The 19,309-nt window shown below is 36.4% G+C and overlaps 1 protein-coding gene across 2 annotated transcripts; it reads right to left on the bottom strand.

Annotated features, from left to right (window-relative positions):
* Positions 1–1,173: 1,173 nt before the first annotated feature.
* Positions 1,174–11,909, bottom strand: LOC110689753 (vacuolar protein sorting-associated protein 2 homolog 3-like). 2 transcript variants are annotated; one of them, XM_021866547.1, is made up of 12 exons: positions 11,772–11,907; positions 11,649–11,694; positions 11,411–11,455; positions 10,856–10,890; positions 10,717–10,767; positions 10,360–10,464; positions 10,191–10,262; positions 9,934–10,005; positions 9,756–9,836; positions 9,339–9,374; positions 9,183–9,238; positions 1,174–1,571 (listed from the first exon to the last, which is right to left on the bottom strand). In XM_021866547.1, the coding sequence occupies exons 2-12, from the start codon at positions 11,680–11,682 to the stop codon at positions 1,520–1,522; spliced, it is 639 nt and encodes a 212-aa protein (XP_021722239.1). In that variant the 5' UTR covers positions 11,683–11,694; positions 11,772–11,907; the 3' UTR covers positions 1,174–1,519. The 2 variants fall into 2 exon arrangements, with proteins under 2 accessions (XP_021722239.1, XP_021722237.1); XM_021866545.1 differs by having other exon boundaries at positions 11,649–11,909.
* Positions 11,910–19,309: the final 7,400 nt, after the last annotated feature.

Consider the following 19,309-nt stretch of genomic DNA (forward strand, 5'->3'; position numbering starts at 1 on the left):
CTTTTCTGCCCGCTTTTTCTTTTTGTTGGGAGTGTGAATAGAGATGACTTTTATTACTACTCTATCCGTTTTTAAATACTTGTTCCATTTTTTATGCACCAGTTCTGTATATGCGGAATTTTAGGAAAAATTGGAGAAAGTAATAAAATATGGAGATAGTGGGGTATGTGGAAGAATAAAAAATTGTAAAAAACAAAAGTAGTAGAGAGAATTGGAGGAGAGAGAATATGAAATTAATAAAATACGAAGTATAATTTATGTTGGGTCTACTAATTGAGAGAAATGGATTAAATATTGTAAAAGCTTTTCAAATAAAAAAATGAAGCAGTATTTAAAAACGGCCGAAAATGAAAAGTGACAAGTATTAAAAACGGAGGGAGTATCAATTTTGCACTTAACATTATTTAATTTTTAGCTTAAATAAAGTGGAAAGGCTACATTTTTATTTTTTTTTTGAAAAAAGAGTGATTATACAACAAATGATTTAGAAAAAGATTTTACCAAATTTTTGGATGATCTACCCTAAAATAAAGGGTTAAAAAAATAAGAATTTCACAAATTTGCATTATCAGACTTATTTTGTCATAAATTAAATTATCTAAACCTACTTTGTCTAAAATTATATTATCTAAACTTGTTTTTATGTAAACATGTTTTCACTAAATACATCAACTTACCTTTGTCTCAACATATTTTATTAGCAGTAATAACTAGGATGGCTAACACGCGCGTCATAGCTAGTAATGTTCGGAAAGCTCTTACGGTTTGACTATACATCACAACTTTAGTTGTTAGTAATATTAATGAGGGAAAATACGTAAACAAATATTTATAGAGGTATAAATGTCTATACACTATTCTTAAAAGTTTAAAAAAATAGCTAATTAGCATTAATGGGGGCAATTAAGTAAATAAACATTTTAAAGAATATACGGAGTAATTGTCCATCACTATTTCTAAGAGTTAACTCATAATTTTTAACAGGTAGGGAAAAGATGAAATGTCAATAAACATAAACCTTGAGCTCTATTGTTGATTCGTCAACTAATACAGCATGGCCTTACAAGTTCTCCCACCTCCGAAGAAGACAGGTTGTTTGACATCTCTAAACCAAATTCAGACAGACTTAACTGTCAATCATAGATGTGGAGTAAAAAAAGTTTAATTAGTCAATTCACGGCACAAACTAATCTCAATTTGAAACTGAATTTTAAAAAGTAAATTCAGCTAGGAACGTAAGCAGTATACACAAAACACTATATACAAAACAATATTACTGGTCCACTGAATACAATTTTTGTTGTTAAATATTAACGAACTCAAATCAGAAAGATGGCTCAGGAAAACAACTGCTTGGTCATTAAAATGCATATGAATTATACAAATGACAACTAACGAGAAGAAAATCAGCTCGCTAAGCTTCCTCCCTCCCTCACCGTAAGGTTTATCTGTAGCACATCGGAGTAAGTACTAGTAAGCATCAATTTGCAATAACCAATGAAGGCTTGCACTGAAAGGTTCATGTACCCCTGAGCGCAGCCAGTCTCTCCTCTAGATCATCAATGCCGGACCTGAAGAAAGAGAGAAGGAAAATGCCACACAATTGATAAATCTAGTTAATCAATCAATGCCGGACCTGAAGAAAGAGAGAAGGAAAATGCCACACAATTGATAAATCTAGTTAATCAATTTCATGTTCCACAGTAAGTTAAATAAGATATAAGAACAGGTCACACAGAACTGGCACCAAAATGCCCCAAATAATAGTGAATCCCCAGCTAGAACTAAAACCATACATTGCTATATAAAATGATGAGAGGGTGATGACTGACAAGAACTAAATATTCAATGCTTGAAATTCACGGGTAATGAAAAGATACTCAGAGACAAATATGGTCTTTTTCTTCCTGGTCATTTCAACATTTCACTATATGTATCAAATATGCATGTCCTACAATAAAACCCTTTTTTCCAGTAATCTCCCACAACATAAATAGTTCAGCCAGCAAATAAAGCAAGCCATAGTTTCGGATCAATTGCTTCCATATACATGAAGATACCCGATTCTTGAACACAGAAGAAATGTCCAAGTAGAGCAAAGTCAGCCATGAAACCCATGACTCATCAGCTACATTAAAAACTAAAAAGCTCAGAGACATGAGGTCATGAGCATACATACACATATAAGAGGAAACTCAAGGGCCAACTTTCAGATGATCAACAATGATTCTACTAAAAAGTTAGGCCCTTAGGCTGACAACCGTCAACATTGCCATCTCATCACTTTCATAATAAAACACTTCAGCTCCTTTGCTACATATATGATTTAGATGACTTTTCTCAATTTCTAAAGTAAAGTACACCAAAGAGAACAGCATTAAAAGGGAAAGGAAAGCCTTGTGAGCAAAGTTGGTATAGCCAATGATCATGGTAGCCCTGTAGCAAGTGGTGATTGTAAAAAGAGCCTAATTGAAAGTGATGAAAATCTTAAGCCAAATGCAGCAAATTATCAAGATGGTCAAGGCTAAAGAGCGGTCGGTCACAAACTCATTGGAGTTGTCCATATATGAGAAGCAATCAAAGACACATAGGATGGCAGTATCAAGTAATATAACAGCATTTGCTTTATACAAGGAGCTAAAAGTTTGTTTGATGCACTACCTAAAGCAGATTTTTCACAAGATATTGTCAAGTCTAACATAACATGCAGGAATTTTTTTGAGGGAGGGGAAAAAAAATGATGTTTTGTATTGCCGGATTGAGGATACAGTTATAAGGGTATTATTACTCTCAATACAGTAATTTTGTTTCCCAGCTCCCCCTCCCCTAAAGAGTAATTTTCCCCTTTAAATAAATTACCCGCTTATCCTTTTTTCCCTATATATCTCACCCCTCCCAACCTTACTCTTCTCCACCCACCACCACCAACACTACCTCTGATTTTGTCTTCCTCTTATTCCATTTATCTCTTGTTCACTCAATTCTTGATAATCTTGCCTCTGCCGTGATTTATGTGGGTTAAATTTTGAGTCTGAGGTGGCATACCCCAAATAAGAAAGATGAATAAAACAAATAGACGTACGCATTTTGAATGATCGAAAGGAACACATTTGCTCTCTATTTTGAAATTTTTTTATCCAGGTAGAGTTATAGTATTATACAATTGACAGAATGTCAGTATATCTAAAAGTTTCATCATGTTAAACCATAATGAAAGCGTGAAATAAAGTCAAGGCAACTCTAGAAATCTAACTGTTGCCCAAAAGTATGAGTCGAAGAGGAATAAATCCAAATGAAAAGCTAAAACATGGGTGAATATTTTGTGAGAATATAATGTACCATAATTTATATACTACCTCCGTTAACAGTTATTTGCAACAAAGGGGGGTAGCACGGACTCCTAGTCAAAACTTTTAAAGCATGATTATTGAAAAATAAGGGCACTTGGTTAAGTATTAATCCTACCTAAATAAAAAAAAAACAATCAAACAAAAACCCATAACCACCGAAACCCCAGAACCACCACCAAAACCACCGACAACGACCAGAACCACCAAACCCACCGACACTCAGAACCCAAAACCACCACCGAAACCCAACCACGAACCCAGCCAAAACCACCGAAACCCAACCACGAACCCAACAAACCACCCACGAACCCAGCAAACCACCACGAACACAACAAACCACCACGAACCAGCCAAAACCACCACGAACCAGCCAAAACCACCACGAACCCAGCAAACCACCACGAAACCCAATTAAATCGGAACCACCACGAATTGAATTACTCCCAATTAAGCCACCACCACGAAACCAGATCTGAAACCCCTAAAACTACCCCATAAAACTCACGCCACCCCCACGAACCAGATCTGAAATCCATCCCCACGAAACTCACGCCACCCCCACGAACCACATCTGAAATCCATCCCCACGAAACTCACGCCACCCCCACAAACCAGATCTGAAACCCCTAAAACCACCCCACGAACTCGAACCCATGAATCAGACGAACCCAAATCCACGAACTCGGACCCACGACGAACTCAAACCCAAATCGCAATAGGAGAGAGAAGGGGGAAGATGAACCAAAATGTAGGATTAGGGTTTAAATTCTGGAGATTTCAATTGAAGAAGGGTTAGGGAGATGAATGATTTTGATGAAGATGAATGCTTTTTGGTGAAAATGATTACAATAATCAGATTCATTAGCTAAAAAGTTAAATTAGGTTAGTGATTTAATTAGATGTCTAAATTGTTTAAGTAAGGGTAATATGGTCATTTTGTTGGCAAAAAGTTACTAAAAGTGAAAAGAAAAAAAATTGTTGCACATAATCAATAGCAACCAAAAATGGCAAATGTTGCAAATAACTTTTAACGGAGGTAGTACATAAAAAAATAGTTGCATTAGGTTGGTGTCCTGCGGTGCAAGAAAAAGTAGGAAGTATATCATGGAGGATGAAATGAGAGAATTTGATTTTAGTACAAGAGTAAGCCCCTAGAGAAAATGGTACATAGTACCAGCCAACTATGGGAGCACACACTTCTATGTCCCATAGTCCCACCAACTTTGCCTAAAGAAGACTATATCTTCCCATCCTCTACAACTACTACGACTCTACGAGACAAGTAGGTTTGACTACTCCACATTACAATTCACGTGATGCTATTCCATCACCACTTTTGGCTTGTTTGTTTGGTAGCTAGTTTTAAATAGCAAAAATGAAATGAATTTAAGAGTAATTTGACAAGCAAAATAACGCCCTAATATCCACAGAAATGCAATCTCATCCCCAAACTTGTGTTTTTCTTCATAAATATCCCTTACTATCCAAACCACCCCCAAATGGTAATGGATGGTAATGCAATTTGGTGAAGAAAAAGTAATATTTTGGGGGTGAAGCATTGGGAATGAGCATTAATTTTCTTACAAATTTATACAAAAAATCCATTTTCTTTACCACTATTATTAACTACGTACCAAACGGACAGTTCTAACTTCTGAAATTTTTAAAGTTTTTAATCTCCCTTTCTGATATCATTATCATTTGCTACCATTAACCACCATCTTACCACAGCCGTCATACAATTCGTATTTGTTGTTTAGCCACGCCGCGACACATGAAACAAACACCCCAGGTCCTCAACTCTTCAGCCAGCCAAAAAATTACACTTCGTACCAATTTTTCGAAAGTAAATAAGGAGCCTATATAAGTAATGTAAGGAAACCCCAGTTTATCATCATGATAAACAACGATCGTTTATCTAGTGACATTTCGGTAAATAAATCAACAAAAAAATCCAAGTTAGCATGGCATTTTCATAAATAAATCAACATTTGAGGCACACATTTAATAAAAAGTTGTTGATTTATTTACAAACATGCCACTAGATAAACGTTTTTTTTGTTTATCATGATGATAAACTTGTATTTTCCCGTAATGTAGTAAGCAGACAAAAGATTCCATATTTCCATCTGAGTGGAAATTGGCAATGTTGATTGCTACATGAAAACCAGTAAAGGGGAAGGATCAAGAGTCTCATAGATAGATTTTTGAAAAGCAGAAAGATAGACACAAGGCTAAAATAGGATAATACTTCTTAGCAATGGCAGTATGTGAAAACAGAAAAAGAGTGACAAGCAAGTTTTGTTTATGTTGCCAGATTGAGCTTGGGTTGCGTGCCGAAAGTTGGGAAACATGACTGAAATTAAATTCAACAATATGAGCACAAAATAAAGAAGTAACCTAAGCAGTTCTTGTAAGGGTGATTGAAAAAGTAAACTGAGTGCGAGTATCTGATCTCAGCTCTATGTAAGGCTAATAGTTAGCAGAAGCTACCCAACTACTAAAATGACTTGTTGAAAGCTAAAGCGAGAAAAGGGAGCACATTTCATCAATCTAACAAAAGTATAGTTGCAATGTGAATTTGATGAACCAGCAGTCATGGTTGATTTACAACTTTTCTAGTTATGTGAAACATGAAGACAGGACTTGTGTTAGAATGTACTAAGGGACGGCAAATTCTTTTCTAAAGATATTATTTTAAATCCTATTCACTTCTAAGTTCTAAGTGGTATTCAATATGTTCAGGCCATTAGTTGATTCTTTATGAGTGCTCTGGACCATTGCTTGCTATTGTTTCAAAGTCTGTAGGGGAGGAGGGTCCAGGGGTGTGTGTGCCAAAATTAGGTTACACAAAAGTACCATCTAAAGTTGGTTGGGTAAAAACCCAATAAGGAAGTTGTTAGGGTATAAATAGTGGGTTTCGATCAAAGAGTTGGACCTGTTAGGCTAGAGGGGAGAATTTTATGGATATGGCAAGCTCAACATAGTTAGTGGGGTGACTGTTGTCAGAAGATACATGGTAGGTTACAAATTCTTTTGCAAAAGAGGTCAAAGAACATAGCAAGTGAAACAAAGAACTGAAGCAAAAGCATTACGAGTACAATCACGGTGCCACAACTGAGACCATAGCCCATGTCCGTGTGTGGAGAAAGCAAGAGGTGATTAAGCAGGTTTTGCTTGTGGAGTAACTTAGTTTCCTTAGCTAGGTTGTTTTAGGATTCTCTAATATTTATGTTCCTATTTCATTATTAGGAAGATAATATTTAGTATCCTAATATCCTTCTAATATTCTAAACGTAGGATAAATTTTTGAATATTGTTTACTTAGTAGAGTAAGAATCTAACTTCTATATAAAGAGGGTTTGGGGTCATTGGATGTATAATAAAGCAGTGAGAGAATTTATAAACACTTTTAGGATACAAAATATAGTCTTGAATGAGGGGTTGTAATGTTTGGGATATGTGTCAAACATTCGAACACGCGTAAGAATCTAGATTAGAGTTCTTGAGATGCGAATGGTTGCAAATTACGGACTTAAGGAGTATTGAGAGGGGGTTACTGATATTCGTTGAAGGATTAGTGACATTGTGTAATGGACTACATAATCTGCTAATTTAACTCACACAAATAATAGGAAAATAGAGAGAAAAAGATTGATTCGTTGAGTGAACTATATAATCTGATTTTTGTAAATTGATTGAATATGAAGAAATAATAAAGATGGAAGCTTGAATATTAATTGACAATGGCAAAAGAGGGTTACAAATGATAGGTTAATAGCTTTAGGATATTACTCTCACAATAGCTTGAGGCTATCACTCTCTAAAAATGGCTTTAGGCCATGACTCTCTAAGGTTTCCCTTCAATACAAATTTCTGCCTATCCTTACCAATATCTCTCTAAAAATATATATTTACATTCTCTATCCCTAGGATGATTCTAGACTAAGTTTTTGTCTCATGCGCACAGGTGGCATCTTTGGGTCATTGCCCATTTTCCCTTATTATGTACTACATTTGATGACTACTAACATACTAAATTACCCGTAATACCCTCCCCTAAGTTAGTTCATTACACATTGGTAGATTTTTCCCTACTAGCCATGGAGGGTTTACCACGTAATGATAGCGTTTTTCATTTTTATCTTTTGCACCTTTGCTTTGCTCATGTTATCTTCTTTACTTATTGTGTTTTGCTTCTATTATGCCTAACAAAGTTTACATTGAAATTATTCTTTGACCATGATTGAAATCAAATTCAAAATCAGGATGGAAAACATATTAAATATTGAGTTAATTAGATACCACGGATCAATCATTGAACCAAAATCAGAAAAGACACTGAGTATTTTTTCAACTATTAGTATTCTATTAGTGATACCTAATACGGAATACTATTAAGACTACTGATATTAATTTTCCTACAACTGTGTACTATGATGATGAACATTAACTTTTAATCTCATCAGGGTAAGACTGGACGTGGGGAACATGTTAGCCTAACCTAGCTTCCAAAAGAATTTTAAGCTCAGAGCCGGGAACATGCCCTAAACTTTTTTTTTTCTTTCATAAGCAATTTTGTCTTCATTTGTAGTTAGGATACAAGGAGAATCTAGCTGAATCTGCAAAAACCCTAAGGGGCAGTTTGGTTCGCGGTAATAATCATTCCCTTTGTTGTTTTTTTTTTTTGCATTTCTATCATTCCCTTTCCCCTTTGATTACCCAAAAAGCTTCTACTCCCATTCCCCACCCCCCTAGCCTTTCCCATTCCCTTTCCCCAACCACCACCGTACCCACATCAACCACCCTCACCCAGGCCACTTCTCGCCGGAACTTCGCTGACCCTCACCGGAATCTCGCCGCCATCCCCCGACCCTCGCCGCCCCTCACCGGAACCTCGCCGCCCCTTCTCTCACCGGAAAATCATTCCCTCACCCACGCATAACCCTCCCCTCCACTTAGATCCGTCGGCCGCCTCTCCCCCACCCCTCGCCGCACCACGGCCAGCGTCGTCATCACTCGCCGCCTCTCCCCGCACCCCTCGCCGCACCTTCCCTCCCTTCGTCGGCCATCCTCACTCTCGAAACCCACCATCGAAAAACCTAACAAACCTAAAAAAAACCCATCCCCCTCACCGTAAAACTCATCGACCGGCCCTCCCCCACCATCGAAACCCTAGGCGCTAGGGTTTCGAGGGTGGGGGAGGGTCGGCCGATGAGTTTTACGGTGAGGGGGTGGGTTTTTGGGTTTTTCTGGGCTAAGGGTGGTTTTTTGGGGGAGGGATGAGCTGTGCAGGGGTGGGGGAGGGGTGGCGTAGGGCGGCGAATGGTGGGGGAGGTGCGGTGAGTGGTTTGGTGGATGGATGGTGGCTGGAAAAGGTGGAATTAGGTGGTGGTGTGGTGGTGGGATTTGTTTCCCTTTGTTATTAAACAAACAACATAGCAAATTTGAAGGGTTTCATTCCATTCTCCTCCATACCCTTTCCCCATTCCATTCCGATTCCACTTTGCGAACCAAACGGCCCCTAAATATTAGAGGATCACATGAGAGTGTATCTGATACCCACATAATCAAGCAAATAAGCAATCTACCAATCAAATAAGGTAGCTAGAGAATCTGTATAAGGTCAGGTTTGAACTACCTACTCAGGTATAAGATACATGCCATTAACAAACCCTTTGCTGGTAGTTACATACTTCGTATATAGTTAAAAGTAACTAATGCTACCAGCTATTGATCTTCTGCTATGCTGGAATTACAAAATAAATAATGCAAGTGACCGATACATAATGAATTATAATATAAAAAGGGGCCAGAGAGAGGTCTACTTACGTGCTGACTTCTTCAGTTTTCTTTCCAGCAATTTTCCCCTTTGGAGCTGCTGACAACTGCAATAAAATCAAGGAAGATAACCATCAATATTGTTTTAACATAGCTTGAAATGTTAAAAAAAAAAAAAAAAAAAAAAAAAATTGGACCAATACCAACCTGTGAAGCAACATCAACTCCAATTTCATCAAGCACCTGAACAGTGATGAACACATTATTAAAATGAGAAGATGAGGCACAGTTAAATCTGTTTCATCCATATATCACTAACTCGAATGAAAATCAACAAAATCAGTGTTCCCATGACAGCAGAATGCAGATTATTTGAAGCATTTTCTAGAACGAATTCTAATTTTTGAAGTTTAAACTCATGTTCCCTTAATATAGCAACTAACATTTACCATACATATCTTGTTTAACAGTGTATTCAAGATGACGGAAGACGAGGCTACTTGAGAAGGTTAAACTATAAACTATAAGCAATCTGATACACTGAAGTAATTATTTCTATGGCACAATATCAAACTGAGTTAACAGAACAAAGCACACTCTCAGTTGTCAGATAATGATATAAACCTGATTTGTTAACTCGTCTGTTTCCTCTTCAGCCTCATCATTGTCTAAAGCATCGTCAATTGCATCAGACATCATTTCAGTCTGCACAGAAGATTGAAAATCAAGGTCCACACTTTCCTGTCAAAAAAAAAAGGATGCATACTTCACAGAGGAATGCGGCAGCATTGGTAAAACTTACTGTCATGTCCATATGGGCGGATTGTTTCTGAAAATCTTGCAATATTTTCATTTGTTTTGCGGGTGCCATTTGCTAACAAAATAGAAAACCATAAATCAATTCTGATGTCAGTGCACTTTTTTTTTTTTGGGTTGGGGGGGGGGGGAATCATAATAAGTACTTATCAGTAATATTTATAAGAATTTAAACAGATAAACCCAATTGAACATGAAAATATATCCACTGTATGTAAAATTGTAAATGGTGTGTGTTCAAACCTTATTCATCGCTGACATTGCTTTGGTGGCACCCTTCAAGCCAGTAGCAACAGAGGATTGGGCATGCATAGCCTGTAGAAGGGCAATACAATGTCAAGGTCAGAGATTTGCATTAATGGAAATTTTAGTTAACGACTCTAAGAAAATAGAAGGGAGTTCGAAGGTGCACCTGCGTGTGTGTCGCTATACCTCTCATTTGTGCTCGACTGCCTTGCAGATTAGCAATTTGTTTTCTAAGTCTAACCAGCTGACGGGCAAGAATCTTAGTTGCAGCCTGCAGATTAGATACTACTTGAGTAAAGTTATCAATTTCAGGGCAAAAAATTGGAACACAGAGATAGATGTATCCTAAGATAAGTGTTAGCAGCCGAAATACAAACACTTCCGACATTCACATATACAATCACCATTGAGGGATTTTTTCCTTCCATTTTTAAGTGTTATCTTTTTTGGGTTTTTTTTTTTTTTTTTTTTTTTTTTTTTTTTTTTTTTTGGGGGGGGGGGGGGTGGTTGGAGTATGCCCTACCTCATTGCCTGTTTTTGCAGTTTTTTTAATTTCAGCTACCAGCCTCTTTTCCTGTCATCATAGCATATTACATCAGGCATACATACTCAAGAAGTCAAGCCTAAATAAAAAGTCAGAACAGATAACATAATTGGCATACTTCCACTTGCAGCGCTGAAATTTCCTTTTCGATGCCTGAAATAAAGGTAAGTACACCATACAAATCAGCATAGATTATTACATGACGACAGCAGCACAATATATTGGGTGATCAAACCTATTAATTGAATTATAATCATTAGCAGTTAACCCCAATAGCTAAATTAAACAAATCAAGTATCAAAATCGTGCAAGTAGTAATTCAAACTTCTAGTCGATCAAATTTCAAAGTCTGTACATAATTAAGAAGTTTTGTCCAATGAAACCCCCAATTCAACAGTTACCCACCTATGAAGACTTCCCTAGGTAAAGTGATGAGCTTCAAATGAAGTTTAAGTAATACAATCGAAAGTCGAAACTAAGAGCTCATAACTTCATAAGAAATGTATGAGCACTAATGTATTCCCATTTCACATACATTAATACATTCAATTGAAGTATAATTACTCTAATGATCACTTAATTTACTAAAAAATAAACTCCAAAGTAGAATATAACATCAATTAATCAACAATTCAAGAAAATCATTTGAGTAAAATTAAAAATCAAACAATACCTCGGGTAGCATTTGCCATTTCTCTCTTACTTTCCCGAAGTGCCTCTGTGATTAAAGATCATGACAACTCCATAAACTTAGTAAAATTAAAATAATTGATCAAATACCAAATTTAAAAGGGTTGAATACTTATAATCAAGCTTAATTAAAATAAAGAACCAGAAATTGCAGTAATTCAAGCTTTAGAAAAGTGAGGAAATCAATCAAAATATAGAAAATTAGGGCGAAAAATAAGTACCTTTGGCAGTAGGTTTCTTCTTAAAGATGTTCATGGTGGCTAAAACCTGTAAAATTGGAAATTTTTGAAATTTGAATACCTTTTAAGGTTTTGGGGAGGAGAGAGAAAGAGAGGAAATCGAACCGTTGGAAGACTTTTTGGTGAGTTTGGGAAGAAGAGGTTTTTTGCTGGGTAAGTTTACACGCTCTTCTCTCTAGTTTTCTTCCTTTCTTCGGATTGTTGCTCCCTCGGTTGTTTTTCTCTTTCCGGTTTCCTTTTTTAACGATTAGTTTTGATTATTTGTACTTTCTCCGTGTTTAAATAAGTGAAGTATTTTGACTTTTCATGTTTTTTATTTGATTTAATTTGACTAATGTATATAATTTATAGTGTCTCCGTTTCAGAATGATGTTCCTGTTTACGTAAATCGATGCAAGTTTTTACTTATCTATGACCGCAAATATCTTTAATCTCACATTATCAAAAATAATAAGGGAAATTCTCAACGGCGACCCCCAACTTCTGCTACGCACCAACGGTAACCCCCTTTTTTGGATTATACAAAATGACACTACTTTTCTTTTTTCTCCTAAAGATGACATTAATGATGGAGTTTTAACATAAAATTAAACCATGGTTAACCAAAATAGTGAAATGACAGAAATGCCCCCTTTTTTTTCACCAACCCAGCTAGCCCCAAAACACCAGTCCACCACCACCACCTCTATCTCCACCCCCTTAACTGCCAGCGCCTAAGGTTCCCCGTTCCCCCCGCCAGCGACGCTATTCCAGCCCACCGTCACCGAGAACCCCAAACCCCGCCGACGACCCTCCCTCGTTCTTCTCTCTCTTAATCTCAAATCTCTACAACTTTCCCTCTTCATCAATTGGTATAACAGTAACATTAGTAAGTACCAATGCCCAAATGAGCCAGACCTAACAAAGCAAGAATCCCGCTGACATTGTACATGGTTTTGAGTAGAGATCGTGTCACCTCCCTGCTTTCGTTTGCGAGAGGATTCATCCTTTTCCACTGTTGGACCTTCAATCTCCTGATGCTTCATATTCGGGCTAGGGTTAGGGTTCGAAGTCGATTCGGATGAGTAGTGAAATCGTTGATTGAGAATTGCAATTTTTGGCGTTTTGTCAAAACTGAAATCAAGATTGAGATGATGGTGATGAGGCAGCTTCTGCTGCTGCAACTGCGCCATTGTAGTATCGATTGGAAGGCATGGACTTTGAAAGTGATTAGCGATTGAGGTTGTGGCGGTGGACTGGAGTGGTGACGTAGAATGACGACAATGCCGGAGAAATGAATGGTTGGGGTTGCCGGCAGTGAAAGGGGAAGGGATATGGCGGTGGCTGGCTGGTGAAGATGGTGGTGTGGATTGATGGTTGTGGTTGTTAATTTTCCTAACTGTTTTTTTTTTCTTTAAAAAAACTAACTATAGTTAATTTTAATTGACTATTTAATGAAATAAGGTTATTAGTGGGATAAATTTTTAAAATAATGTCATTCTGTATAATCCAAAAAAAAGGGGGTCGCCGTTGAGAATTTCCCAAATTATAAAAGTTAGGTATTAATAATGTACTCATCAAGTCGAATTAAGACTAGATCCACATGACTATATTTGTTCTTATAGATTGAGAGAAATTTAGAAGATTCTCACTTATTTTTTTAAAGTCAAAGATTCCAAACAGGAACATCATTGTGAAACGGAGGGAGTACATAATAATATACTTCATCCGTTTCTATTTAATTGACGCATTCAATTTTTTAAGGGGAGGAGAGAGAATGAGAACGAAGGATAAAGCAAGTAGGATAGACTAGTAAATTGCAAAGTATTAAACTTACCCAAATAGAGTTAACTAAAAATAAACTTTCTAAAAAGAATACTCCCTCAGTCCCACATTATAGTTTCTATTTACCTATTTTAGAGACCTAAAATGTTATTCCTGTTTCTATTTTTGGATAATATGTAAAGATCATTATAACCTCATTTTTTTAAAAAATTTATTCATTGAACTTCCTAAATTACCCTTAAATTTTCCACTTGCCTTGTACTTTTTTCCTCTTTCTCTTTCTAACTTTTGTCTATAATAAGACTATAATTGTACATTTTACTTTTTAATGTACTTCATTCATTTTCTCCTCTCATTTCTTAAATACTGTGAAAAAACACAAATAGAAACTATAAATTGGGACGAAGGGAGTACGTGTCAACTAAAAAAACGGAGGTAAGTATATAGTCTTGTGGTACTTGTTGAAATCGTCTTAATGAATAGTTTATTAGTATTCAATTGTTATAATTTTTACTTATTAATAATTTAAGATATAATTAGTTGAAGTTGCACTGACATACGTGTACAAGGGAAACGTCTCACTTATTTAAACACGAAGGGGGTATAATGTACTTCGTTGTTTGGCAAACTTTCTCTATTTCTTTTTATTGGTTATGTTTTCATTTTAAATAATATTCATAATATGAGAGAACCTCTTAATTTTATATACTTGTATAAGACAATAGGCTGAGCAAAAATTCCGGGCACTTGAAATTGGAACCGGTGGGTCCAAAACCAAAATGGACTTGAGAATTCCAATTCCAGGTAATAAATTAAGGAACCGGTTGCAACCGGTTCCAATTTTAATTCTCATTTTTTGGACCCAGAACCAGTAAATATATTAAACTACGAGTAAATATATTTTAAAAAAACAAAAATATGTTGAAGGTATCTAGTTAGTAAATAATAATAAAAAAAAATTATTAAATACCTATCATAAATAAAATAGCGTAATGCATATATACATATATGTATTAGATGCTAACAATGAAAACAAACCAAAATAAGTATTATCATTTGTATTATATTTTAACAATTAACTCCCTCCGTTTGTTTTATTTGCATCACTTGGGAATGCACAAATTGTAGGAAAGTAATGTAATATTGTGAGTGGGTGAATAAATTATTATAGTAAAAGTAAGATGGGGACCAAGAAAGAAAAAGTATGTGAGAGAGGATATATATATTTTTATTATCTAAGTCGGGACCATGGAAGAGAGAGAAATGATAAAATAATTTGAGTGAGGTTTAAAGTAAGAGAGAGAAATGATAAAATATAGTATAAAGTTACAAAATATAAAAGTGATGCATTTATAAAAAAACGTCCATAAAATGAAAGTGATGCAAATAAAAAAAAACGGAGGGAGTATATATAAGTAGGTATCCTGAACCGATAACCAACGGTTCCAATTCTAATTCCTAAATTTTAGGATTGGGTTGAGACAATCCCAATTTCGGTTCCAAATTGTAGAACCCGGTCCCAACCGATTTCGGGTCTGGTTCCTAAAGTTTTGACCGGGTACCCGGTTTGCTTACCCCTATAAGACATATTATAGTAACGTGGAGTCATGTTGGATTCATCTCAACGAGTATATTATTATTTTTCAATTGTTATGAATTTTACAAGTATGGGGTAAAGATATTGATGGTCAAACAAGTACATTAGTAAATGTGCAAAGTCGAAACGTAACCAATAAAAAGGAACGATGGGAGTATCTAGGTGTCGCTCGAAATGCACTTACGTGGAGCATGATGTGAATATGCTTGACAATCATTGGAAGTTGGATTTGACATATAACAATAGAGACAAAAAATTAGGGAGTTGCCAACAAGTTCTTAAGGAACTTATGAACCGTTCATGGATTATTAAAGACAACCACGAAAAGGGACAAAACCGAAGGCAATAACGATTTGACCCATGAAGGTTACACCCTATTCGTAGTCCATGAGATTACTACCTCCATAGTGGTCCTAAACCATAATTGGATATTCGGGGATGATGGTACGGATTGGGTCATGAACCCAATTCCGCCCGTATTGGCCTCTACTCAATTCTTATAGCGACATATAATAATTGCAACCCAAAAGACATACAAACAAGATTCAATTCACTCCAAATTAATTAATATAAGTCGCTTGATGAATATTAATGCAAACATAAATCTAATTATTATCGCGTCATGTCAGCTTTTGCCACACCGCGTGTAATACCCTGGATTTTTATACGTATTTTAATTTTAAATTATTATTTTATAAAGTATTTAAATAATTCAAAATGAATTATTTGTGGTATTTTATTTATTTGAAAAGGTTTATATTTAATTAAAGGTCCACTTTTATTTATTTAATTAGTATGGAAATATTTTATTTTATTATTTAGAAACTTTGGGGATATTATTTTATAAAAGGTAATTTAAAGTCAATGGTATTTAAAGAAAGTCAAATGACTAGTTTGATTAGGAGAATGAATTATTAAGGGTAGAAGTGGAAATTTAAACTAGGAGGGTTTTGAGAGAGGGTATAAATACCCATCATATGAGCAAGTTAGATCTTGCCTAAGGTGGAGAATACCCAAAGGTAAACTCTCTCTCTCTCCTCTTATTTTCTCTCCCTTAATTTTCCCCTCCCCTTAATTTTTACACACCCACATGCACACACAAGGTGGCCTGCCGCCAGCACCACCTCCCACCGGTCGGCCATCGCCGCCAGCAGCAGCAGCCGCCGGGGTGGAGGGCGGCAGCAACCCCCTCCCCGTCGTGCGGTTGTACGGGTTTTTTTTTTTTGAAAAAAAAAACTCTTTTGTTTTTATTCTAATCTAGCCTTAATTCAATTATTATTTTTGGGTTTTGTGATGATTTTTATGATGTTTGATTATGATTATTATGTATATAATTTTCACATTTAGTCTTTGAATTAAAAAGCCCCAAATTGAAAACCCTAAGTTTCTAAATTAATGTATATTGATGGAAATTGATTGTAGTTGGTTGGAATGATTGAAATAAGTGTTTTTAAACATAATTACAACAAATTTACATGTTTTTATAAAGCTGGAATTTTTTATATAAAGGTTAGAATCATGTTTCTTGAAAGGATTTTAATTACCCATTAATTGGGAATAAAGGTAGGGGTTTAAAATTAATTTTCAGCTTGTTTTAGAGAGTTTATAAGTGATTTAAAGTGTGTATATATTGCTGGAAATTTATATTGGATAAGTATTAATGTCTCTTTGTAATTTTGGGTTGTAGGAGATTTCCAAGTGAGTGATTTCGTGTAGTCGTGGCGATTTGAGATCATATTCGAGGTACGTTCGCGTACTCGGTAATTATTTAAGTATATAGAAACATGCTAGGCTTTGTTTAATTAATTTCAAGGTAGTATCATGATAGGTATTTATTAGAATTGTTAATTTGGATTGATGTTGGTGATTGATTTGTAAAGTATGAATTATTTGTGGTGAATTGATGATTGAAATTAATTATGTTGGCATGTTGAATATGAACCACACTTTTATTATTGGCATGATTGAGAGCATGTTTAATTAAACTAAATGTTTAATTTGGTTTGGGATATTTTGGATTTTAACACCTGACAAAAGGCTGAAAATGGTTTTTAACACCCCCCAAAAAAAAACTTTTATTTTAACACCTCCCAAAAATATAAAAGTTGGAAGTTAACACCAGTTAACGATTTCCGTCACGGAAATTTAACGTGGGTCCCACAAATTGGCTTCAACTTCAATTTTCACCCAGCAAAACACGAAACTTCCTCTCTGAACCTTCATTTCATTGATTTTATCCATTACAGATTTTTGGTGCTCATAATTTACAGATTTACAGATTTTTGGTGCTCATAAATCAAACCATACAAAAAATAAATAAAAATTCAACACCGGTTCATCTTCTCCTTCGTTGGAGAACAAAGCGACTGAGAACTTCCATTTTTTTTACCACCAATTCCGCCGCCCATAAAGGGCCCTGTACGGCTACTGACCAAGCCTTCGCAGCCAGCAAACATGTTAACTGGGGACCGGCCACCAAAATTAAATCAACCACCCAAGAAACCAACCTTGCCCCATCCCGTTAGCCACCCAGCTCCCTCCCCCGACCGACGACCGGCGAACCCATCCCACCCCTTTTCCCCACAAACGCAACCCAACCCTCTCCCTTTTCCCCTGCTGCCCCGACCCAAGCCACCACACCGAAACCACAATCAAAGATCTGAATCGCCGCAACCACCACCACTACCACCACTCTTCTGCAACACTTTGCTCCAAACCCTAACGAATCGACCCGCCTTAACCTTTTCGGCCACCCTAACCCCTAAACCACCACACCGTAACTTTTTTCGGCAAACTTAAATTGATTTCTAGACGAGGTTCGATGGATCTGCGATTTGCTCTGATTTCGGGAATTGATGTTGGGAATTGATTTTTTGCGGTTTGAGTGAGGAGGTGGCTGCAGGGGTTGCGATTGTGGGCTGGTATTTGGAGAGGAGCTGATTTGGTTGCGAGAACGGGGAAAGGGAAGGGGGGTGGGTTCGGTTGGCAGCGTAGGGGTGGGGGAAAGGGAGGGGGAGGGAAGGGGTGGCAGTTGAGGGGAGGGTGGGCAAGAACGAAGGAAAGAGTTTGGGATGGCAGCCATGAAGATGAAGGGAGGAAGAAGACGAAGAAAAGATGAAGGGAGGAATAAGAAGAAAAAATGGGATGGCAGCCACGAAGGTGGGTTTCGTAAAAAATTGAAAACGAAGGAGAGTTGAAGCCAATTTATGGGACCCACGTTAAATTTCCGTGACGGAAATCGTTAACTGGTGTTAACTTCCAACTTTTATATTTTTGGGAGGTGTTAAAATAAAAGTTTTTTTTTGGGGGGTGTTAAAAACCATTTTCAGCCTTTTGTCAGGTGTTAAAATCCAAAATATCCTTTGGTTTGGGATATAAAAAGGAAATTTTATGATGGTTCATATAATTTTTATTGATGCTTTAAGCATGAGAATTGAGCTATTAATTGTCTTAGTACACAGGAATAAAAGGTATTGCGGTGCCTAAGTGCACTTAAGGTGTCCTAAACACCAGATAGGATTTGCGGTGCTTTATGCGTTTAAGGTGTTATTTAACGCCGAGGTAGTTTAAAAAGGGTTCAACATTAAATTTATGTGGTCACTAATTATTAAAGAATTAAATTGGTGTGTTTGATTGCTTGAATGATTTATTATGATTGATTGATTGATTATGGTTTGAGAGTCATCAATCAAAAAATATGTAAATCATGTAAAGTGAAAGAGATTACGCACCAAAACTCTTTGAACGTATACACCTTAAGTATGAACATATTGGGGGGGGGGGGGGTTATGCGACTTTATATTTGACCATAACTTCTATTGGGAGTATAGGACGCTGTATTTTCCTTTATTTATTTTATGCGCAGGATATCCAGTCACTTTCATGTGGCATTTGCCTACCCGGTTAGCTCCCGGTGTAGTTTACCTTAATCTATTTGGGGCAGGGAATTGGTGGGAAACCTGTTCAATGCGTAATCAAATTAAATAAGAAATTTATTTAGCTATTTATTGGTTGGTTGTGTTGTATGCTTGTAACAGGTGCAACAAGGTAAGTTGTGTGTTGATAGGATGAAAGCATGTTAGTTTGTACAGTTTACGCTTATGTACTCAGCTTTGCTGATTGTGTGTTTGTATGTTTGTTTGGCCTTGTCTTTATATTGGCCCTACGATGACCCATTTCTAATGGCGAGTAGTGGGGACAAAGTAAAGTGAAACTTTTCAGGTGATGAACCATATTCATGATGGGCATGAGTGAAGAGCGAATCATGCTTAGTTTCTATAAG

Source organism: Chenopodium quinoa, unplaced genomic scaffold (assembly GCF_001683475.1).
Source record: "Chenopodium quinoa cultivar QQ74 unplaced genomic scaffold, ASM168347v1, whole genome shotgun sequence".
Lineage (NCBI taxonomy): Eukaryota > Viridiplantae > Streptophyta > Magnoliopsida > Caryophyllales > Amaranthaceae > Chenopodium > Chenopodium quinoa.

What these genes read in the sequence shown, in the direction of transcription:
- LOC110689753 (XM_021866545.1), bottom strand. Translation starts at nt 11,682, where the DNA reads ATGAACATCTTTAAGAAGAAACCTACTGCCAAAG. An exon ending in CCGCCCATATGGACATGACA is followed by an intron (nt 9,837 to 9,933) that starts GTAAGTTTTACC and finishes TCTTCTGTGCAG; the next exon opens with ACTGAAATGATGTCTGATGC. An exon ending in GAGTTGATGTTGCTTCACAG is followed by an intron (nt 9,239 to 9,338) that starts GTTGGTATTGGT and finishes ATTTTATTGCAG; the next exon opens with TTGTCAGCAGCTCCAAAGGG.